Source organism: Silene latifolia, chromosome 8, assembly GCF_048544455.1.
Source record: "Silene latifolia isolate original U9 population chromosome 8, ASM4854445v1, whole genome shotgun sequence".
Lineage (NCBI taxonomy): Eukaryota > Viridiplantae > Streptophyta > Magnoliopsida > Caryophyllales > Caryophyllaceae > Silene > Silene latifolia.
In genome coordinates this window covers 93657419-93666034 of record NC_133533.1, presented here as the reverse complement: position 1 = coordinate 93666034, position 8616 = coordinate 93657419, and the positions used below count along the sequence as shown (strand labels likewise).

The window sequence follows — 8616 nt, the reverse complement described above, 5'->3', positions numbered from 1 at the left end:
CTTGAATAGACCTTTGCACTTGTTGGCACTACTACAAATATAGGAATAAGTAACGCCTAATAGAGAACGGCCCAGTTAGGTAACCGTTCTCTAGAAATAAAGAGAATGTTCTTCTTAGATAAGCGTTATGTAAAAAAACAATAGAGAACGCCTTTTATATAAACAGTTCTCTACATTTATTAAAAATAAAAAATAAAAAAATAATCGAAAACCCATCTGACTTTTCCTTTATTCTTTATAATAATAATAATAATCCTATAATCTACGGAGTATTATACACCGTACTTCACTAAATGATACAACCTTCCATGTTTTTTAACTGAACAAGTAAACAAACCCCTTCAATCCCTCTCTCTCACTAATCTCCATCACCCTCACTAATCTCCATCACCCGTCTTTCGTCGACTGTCGAGAACCGCCATCAACCGCCTTACATCGTAGATCGCATCTCAACTGTGCACCACCACTTTCCGCCTCTTCATCTGGTCCGAAATTTCTAGGGTTTGCTCACATTACTCCAAAATTTTGAGGATTTATTATTGTCAGGTTTTGAATTTCGCATATTAATCGAGAAACTTACTTGTTTCTTTGGAAGTTGCAAGTTGGTTTTGCTAGTTTAAGGTCTTTACTTTAGTAAACCCTAGAAATTGGGGATTTTATAATAATGAGGAAAATTGACGAAAATGGATAGAACTGAGGTTTGTTTCTTGTTTCACATCTCTTGTATTCAATATATTCGTATTCCATGTGCTTTCCTCGATTCGTATATATGTGCTGCAATTATTGGGCTTTTTTTGTATAGATTTTATAGGTCTCATTTGATTATGTTAGATAATACCTCAATATCATATTTTCGTAATTGATAAACAGGGAGTCTGTCATTTTTTTTCACAGCTTTAAGAGGCCTCGGATGTCATAACCAGGATCAATCAAGGTAGCGTTCTGTTTTTCTTTAATTATTTGATTGATGTTTGATTCTTTCGTATTATGTACTATGACTTGCTTGAAGCTCTGATATTCTACTATGATTCTATGAACAACAAAAACGATTATTATGCTAAACTTGATTGTTGTATGATAATGATACTAACCAAACTCAATGCCTTCCTTAATTTATGCTTTAGTCGTACAAGTAGCCTAGTCGATAAGTTATATATGGCATGTGTGTTGTGTTTGTTGAAAGTCAAAATTTTTTGCTTAAAATTGTTATTTGAAACTCTACGGGCTAATGGAGGTTGATCTTAGTACTCTCTGTCAGCAGCATTACTGAAACATAAAAGATTTAATCACACGTATCACTTTTTTTCCATATTATCTACTCTACATTACATTCGTTCTTATTATTAAACCTTGATATATATGTTTGCTTTACTTTAGTTAGTCCTGCTTATTAAAGTAAGCCAATAGATTCGCTTGGCAAAAAGTTATAAATTTCTTTTTTTGTGGGTGTGGGACGATATGTTGTGTTATGGTATAGGGAGTACTCATTCTCCATCCTGGTTCTTTGTAAGATTCTCATTTTGAGTGATACCATATGAGATTTGTATTTCTGTTTTTGTAGCTGAATTATTTGAGAATTTGTTCATTTACATTTTAGTTGTGTTTGTATTACACGATTAACATTATCATTTCGAGATGTGTTTAATTGGAGGTTAATGATGGGATTAATGCTCATCGAAGCTCTTGACATGAGAGTATCAAGTACACATGCTGCCTCACACTTTTCTAATATTTTCAAAGTATTGATTCTGATTTTCTCTATAATTCTAAACCTTAATTTTCAGAGTTTGAATTATCATGGTTAAGTACTCATCGTGATTCAGGATTTTCACCATACTGCTCATTGTAATTGTATCTTTTGCTCATTGGAGTCGCTCACTAGAATTGTATCTTACGCTCACCATGACCTCGCTAACCGTAATTTTCTCGTTTAAGTATGAATATTTATGTCGTATTTTTATAGGTGATTGCTGCATCGGGAGCTGTTAAGCATGAGGAATGAACTTGTGGACCAAGTGAAGAAGGTTTTCACTAAGCTGTTTGATATGTTTTTCATCGGGTCTTTGCAATCACATATTCACATCTCTCAATTAGTGATAGTTGGCTTTAGGTAGATTCTTATCTTCCCATTACTTTAATTTCCTTAACAATCTTTACTGATATTTCTCAATTATCTCTAAAATTGTTGATTATCCTTAAACCGTCCCATTTAAGTTTTTGTGAAAGAAGGCCTTAGTTTTTTTTACGGCGGTTTGTTTTCTTTTCCTGTTTACTGATTGTACTCCGTATATAGGAACTGCATTCTACCAGGGGTATGGTGGCTAATGAAAGAGCAAGAGCTTTCCAACTTCAGGTATAACTTGATTTATGGTTTCATCCAAAGTTACTGTCAACTCGACTTATTTGAAGACGATACAATCTAAGGATCTTAATTCACAATGTTACTCGTAATTGTTACTCAGCGCCTAGTGATTCCCGAACTGGTTCGAACATATTCTTTCACGACGCTGGCTTTAAATCTATGGGTCATCCGGACACAAGCTTTTTGCGTTTTCAACAAAATGGTTAAGATGCGTACAGATTTAGGCATTTAGTTGTTGAGTGCTGCAATTATTTGATGCAAATATCTTGCAGGTTGAAGTTTTTCATCTTAAGCAGAGATTGCAGTCATTGGAGAACCGAACATCGACACCAAGAAAGCCATTCCAAGTATAGTACGGCAATGACTCAATTCCTTCAAAAATCACATCAGCTTTAGGAAGAAGCATCTTTGGGCATTCATCATTTTGAAGTTGTATAATATCGTATGTTCATAGTAGATGGATAGTATTCATTTTGTAAATACTGAAAACAAACTTGTGAAACGGTGTATGCCACTTTTGGAGTAATAAAAGTGACTACTTTCTCATGTTTTGTGTCTTTGTTTTAATTTTCAGTATTTTGCCATTTATATTATATACTTAGTATTTTTTTTTAAAAAAAATAAAAAGAATAGAGAATTGTTGGCTAAGCCCACCGTTCTCTATTCCTATGAAAAGAGAACGCTTATAAGGCGTTCTCTAAATATCATTTCAACAGTTCTCTATGATTGTGAATAGAAAACGCCTCTTCCAACCGTTTTATAAGCTTTAGAGAACACTGACCTAAAGAACGCCTCTAAGGCGTTATCTAAAGATTATTTCAACAGTTCTCTAAGCCTACTATTGTAGTAGTGTGGTCTTCATGATGGTCTTGATTCATAGCATTACCAATATAGGGATTGAAAATCCCTTCAAATTCATCGTCCCAAAGACCGCAAACTTCGTCTACTTGGTCACTAAAAATGTCTTGAGTTGATAGAGACAACTCTCCCTCTTTCTTGTTTTGGCCAACAAGGCCATCTTCTTCATTGCTTGAATTTGGTGAGCTTTTCAAGCTTCCTTTGTTACAATTCCCTTGCTCATTGAACGGAGCATCATCAATTTTCTTTTTCCATTGAAATTCCCACTTCTTCCTATCATCCTTCCGGCTATAGTGATCGACCATAAAGCATGGTTCATACAATCGGGGAGCTCTCATGGTCTTATCAAGATTGAAAGTTATGGTCTCATCTCCCACCTCTAGAGTAAGCTCTCCATGCTTCAAATCTATCACTGCACCCGCGGTGTGCAAGAAAGGTCTCCCTAGGATGATCGGAATATTGGAGTCTTCTTCCATGTCAACAATGACAAAGTCCACCGGGATGAAAAATTTCCCAACTCTCACGGGAACATCTTCCCATATCCCTAATGGTGTTTTCGTTGTTCTATCGGCCATTTGGAGTGTAATGTTGGTACATTTAAGCTCTCCCATCCCAAGTCTTTTACTCACCGAATACGGCATAACACTCACACTAGCTCCTAGATCACATAAAGCCTTGTTAATCGTGGTGTCGCCAATGGTACACGGTATTGAGAAGCTTCCCGGGTCTTTAAGTTTCGGAGGTTAACTCCCTTGAAGGATTGCACTACTCACCTTAGTGAAGGCGATAGTCTCAAGCTTTCGGATCGACTTCTTTTTCGTAAGGATGTCCTTCATGTACTTCGCATAGGCCGGCACGTGATTGATTAATTCCGTGAAAGGAATCGAGACTTCCAAGTTCTTGACAACTCCTTCTTTGTCACTAGCTTCCATAACTTCATCCTCAACTTGCTTCTTTGGCCCTTCATATCTTGTACCACTTCTCAAGTGGATGGCACTAACCGTTTCATGTCTCGGGGGATTACCTTGAGGTGGTAATTGCCCCTTTTGCCTTTGTGAGCTTGAAGATGCTAGTTGAGTCAATTGTGTTTCCAACATTTTTGTGTGGGCTATGATATTGTTTATGGTGATTTCCTTTGCTTAGCTATCCTTTTGAATTTGAGTGAAGAATTCTTGTTGATTCTTTTGCATTTGAAGGACCGCTTTTTGAACATCAAAACCTTGGTCATTTTGTTGATTGTATGGAGTTTGATTTTGGTAACCTTGGTTTTGATTGTAAAAGGGTCTTTGATTTTGGTTTCTCATGGGTGGTGGGGTGTATGTTGAAGGATTTTGGATATTTTGGCTTTTGTATGAGAGATTTGGATGAAACTTGGTGTTTTCATTGTAATAATTTGAATAAGGGGTACCATTCTTGTATGCTTGAAAAGCATTCACTTGCTCACTAGTGCCCCGACATTCACTTTGGTCATGTCCCAAGGTTCCACAATTCTCACAAATCCCACCCGGAATCGATGAAGATTCCGTCATGGCATTAACATGTTGCTTTGGAGATTTTGAGGCTTCTTCAAGTTTAGCCATAGCCTTTTCGAATTTCAAGTTAATGGTATCAATATGAGCACTAAGTTGAGCACCCAATTGAGTAATAGAGTCCACTTCATGCTTTCCTCCTCTTATAGCCTTGCAGACCTACTATATTGTGAATTATGGACCGCCATTTCCTCAATCTTGTTCCAAGTTTGATTATCGTCAACTTCCATGAACATACCATTTGATCCCATGTTGAGAATGTTTCTTGAGTCTTCATAAAGACCATTCCAAAATTGTTGTACTAAGAACCAATCGCTAAGTCCATGATGAGGACATGAGCGACAAGTTCCTTTAAATCGCTCCCAAGCTTCATACAAAGATTCTTCGTCCCTTTGCTTAAAACACGTAATTTGAGCTCTTAGCATATTAGTCTTTTCCGGAGGGTAGAATTTTTTGTAGAAAGCTAGAGTCAACTTCTTCCAAGAATCAGTACCAAGATTAGCCTTATCAAGGCTCTTCAACCATTGTTTGCAGTGCCAATGAGAGAAAAAGGAAATAAGACCCATGTGAGATTGTGAAATTGCATCACAATAGTCACAAAAAGTCTCCATGTGAGAGTGAGGGTCTTCACTAGGCATCCCCCCAAATTGGCTTCTTTCGACTAATTGGATAAATGCGGATTTGGCAATGAAATTTCCGGTTAAGTGTTGTGGTGTGGGAGTACCATTGGGTAGGTTCTCCTCGGTTGGTACGGAATGTGATGAAAGTTTAGGCATTGTGGGTTGATTTTGTGGTTGATTTTGTGTTGGATTCTCCTCACCTTCTCTTGCAAAAGGGTTGATGAACTCAAGAGAATGAATATCTACAACCTCACTAATCCCTCTCAAAGTGTTTCTAGCAAGTCTTCTATTGGTTGTCAAAGTCCTTTCAATTTCGTGATCAATGGGTAACAAGTTACCTTGTGATCTTCTAGACATGCAAAATATAAAACAACTTGAAAACAATTACAACAAACCTTGAGGAGTTTTACTTCCCTAAGGAAAAGAAAGACACAACTAATAACAATCTAAGAAAATCAAATCAAGTTAACACCGTCCCCGGCAACGGCGCCATTTTTGGTCGGGACTCACTTGGAGTTAATTTCGGTTACTTGTCGTTAGGAGCACCTAGAACAAAACAATATTTATATCTCCACAAACAACTCTACTATTAGTAAAGAGGTAAGTAAAGGTTGGATCCCAAGGGACGGGTATTGATGTAGGATTTTCGAATGCAAGTAGCGGTGTCTAGAGGTGTCACAATTTGGGTTTGAGGTAGAAGATCACTAAACTAAATAGGAATAAAAGTAAACAAGCAAGATGATTAAAAAGAGATGTAAACAATTGATAAAAGTCACTAGGGTGTCATGGGTTCATAGGGGATTCATGGGATTTGATCATACAAACATGTTTTCAACTAGATGCAAGCAATTATTGTTGTAATGGGATCGAGTTAGTGTATATCGTACAACACCTACAAGTCGACTTAATCCTCCCCATCCAACAATATGCATGGTTTGATGAGACTCGACTTGGTTTATGTCTTACAAGTCTCATTGAAAAGATAAGTGATGGGTAAAAAATGCAAGGATTCATAGGCTCGCATTTCATCAAACATAACATGTACATAAGTTGAAATTACAACAAGCAAGCAAATTAATTATGAAAGCATATTAGATTAAGCATGAATCAATCCCCATGTTGGTTTCCCCTAATTTCCTATTAACCCTAGTTTATGAAACTACTCACTCATTATCATGGTAAACATGCTAGCAAGGTTGTCAATCATACTAACAAAGCAAAACATGATGAATAAATGAAGATGATTAACAATAATTAAAAAGGGATTAAGAGAATTATACCTACTAATGATTCCAATAATAAAGCAAAGAATAATAGAAGTACTTGATGAATGATTGGAAGGTTGTCAATCTCCCAATAATAACCCAAATAATATTCAATTACCCAAAATAAAAGATGAACAAAAGAGAAATTAAAGAAATGAGATTTTTATTAAGACTTGATTCGAAGTTGATTACAAGATTAAAGAGAGATTAGAATAATATAAACTACACTAAAGTTTGATAAGAAGAACATGCTAATCTAATTACACTAATGGGGTATTTATAGTAGGGATTAGGTGCACAAATTAGGGTTTACTAAGGGCTTAAATGAGGATTAAGTCCTTGAGGAATCGCTCCTCTCAAAAAAGATGCGGGTCTCCTTTTTGCCGGTCTTTCTAAAATATGCGCATCCGTCATAGAGCAAGAAGAGGACGTAAGGGGCTGTAACACAATCCGAGCGTCCAAGGTATCGGGACGGGTGGATTTGGCAGTGGCTGGCCGAGCGGATAGAAGGAGTGGACGCTCGGATTCTGGGCCGTCTTAGACGGGCGTCTTGAGGGTCAAGACGCTCGGATTTTGCCTCGCTTCCTTTTTTCTTCTTTTCTTCTTCCTTCTTCCAACAATCCTCGGGGATCTTGTCGGAGATGCAAGGATCTTTCCTCATCATTGCCCATCTACTACAATATGTATAAAAACCTTCTAGTCTTGTCTTCTCTTTGATGCTTGGTCATTGAATTCAATCAATTTAGCTCTATTTTGCCATGAAAATGCTAGGTTTGCACTCCATTCCTACAAGGGAACAAAACCTCAAAGAATATGCAAAACAAAGGACTAAAGATAATAAATGACCCAAATATGCACTAAAAAGCCTGGGAACGAGGCTAATTCGGGGACTAAATATGCTCAAATAATGGTCACATCATATTTTCAGATCACAAGTGTCTCAAGTACATCTTCACTCAAAAGGAGTTGAACATGAGACAGAGGAGGTGGATAGAGTTGATTGGCGATTATGACATGGACATTATCTACCATGAAGGGAAGGCCAATGTAGTTGCACAGCTATATCTTTGGTGAGATTCAGAGATGAGGTTGGGAAGTTTGGGATACATATGATCCAGAAAAGGGATGCCATGAGAGATTTGACAGTACAGCCTGATCTTTATGATGATATTCGCAGTAAACAGGTATTAGATCCCAAGATGGTGGAGAGGAGAGCTGGAGTAGAGAAAGGGACAGTGTCTAGACTCTCTATTCATACAAAAGGTAGTCTGAGATTTGATGAGAGGTGGCGTGTTCCTAATGATGAGGAACTGAAAAAGACAATCATAACAGAGGCTCATTGTACACAATATTCGGTACATCCAGGTGGTGACAAGCTATACAAGGATTTAAAGAAGACTTTCTGGTGGCCTGGGAGGAAGAAAGAAACAGCTGAGTTTGTAGCTTATTGTTTGACATGTCAGAGAGTAAAAGGGGAGTAGCGACGACCACAAGGTAAGATTCAGTCTCTTGAGGTACCTGAGTGGAAGTAGGAGTCCATTTCTATGGATTTTATCGTGGTTTTGCCAAAGAGTCAACAGGGAAACAACATGATATGGGTTATAGTGGATCGACTGACCAAGTCAGCTCATTTTGTGCCAATGAAAGATATATGGACTAAGGCATAATTAGCTATGGCTTATCGAAAGAATGTGCCGAGATTACATGGGGTGCCTAAAGACATAGTATCTGATAGAGATTCGAGGTTTATCTCAAGGTTTTAGAAAGAGTTGCAGGAGTCTTAGAGAACTACATTGAAGATGAGTACAACATTTCATCCTGCAACAGATGGTCAGACATAGAGGACAATCAAGACTCTTGAGGATATGTTGCGGCCTTTTATGATGGATTTTGGTGGTAGCTGGGAACAAAGGTTAGATTTGATTGAGTTTTCCTACAACAACAGTTATCACACCAGTATTGGCATGGCACCATTTGAGGCT

The 8616-nt window shown here is 37.5% G+C and overlaps 1 protein-coding gene and 1 non-coding gene across 3 annotated transcripts; both read left to right on the top strand.

Moving 5' to 3' along the window:
* The first annotated feature begins 261 nt into the window (after positions 1-261).
* On the top strand, positions 262-2908 carry LOC141594879 (uncharacterized). Of its 2 annotated transcripts, none has more exons than XM_074414865.1 (5): positions 262-698; positions 895-934; positions 1964-2110; positions 2294-2353; positions 2635-2908. In XM_074414865.1, the coding sequence occupies exons 3-5, from the start codon at positions 1992-1994 to the stop codon at positions 2756-2758; spliced, it is 303 nt and encodes a 100-aa protein (XP_074270966.1). In that variant the 5' UTR covers positions 262-698; positions 895-934; positions 1964-1991; the 3' UTR covers positions 2759-2908. The 2 variants fall into 2 exon arrangements, with proteins under 2 accessions (XP_074270966.1, XP_074270965.1); XM_074414864.1 differs by having other exon boundaries at positions 871-934.
* A 2159-nt stretch (positions 2909-5067) lies between these two features.
* On the top strand, positions 5068-5174 carry LOC141597710 (small nucleolar RNA R71). Its single transcript, XR_012522930.1, has one exon. It is a non-coding gene; the product is annotated as a small nucleolar RNA R71 (small nucleolar RNA).
* The last annotated feature ends 3442 nt before the right edge of the window (positions 5175-8616 follow it).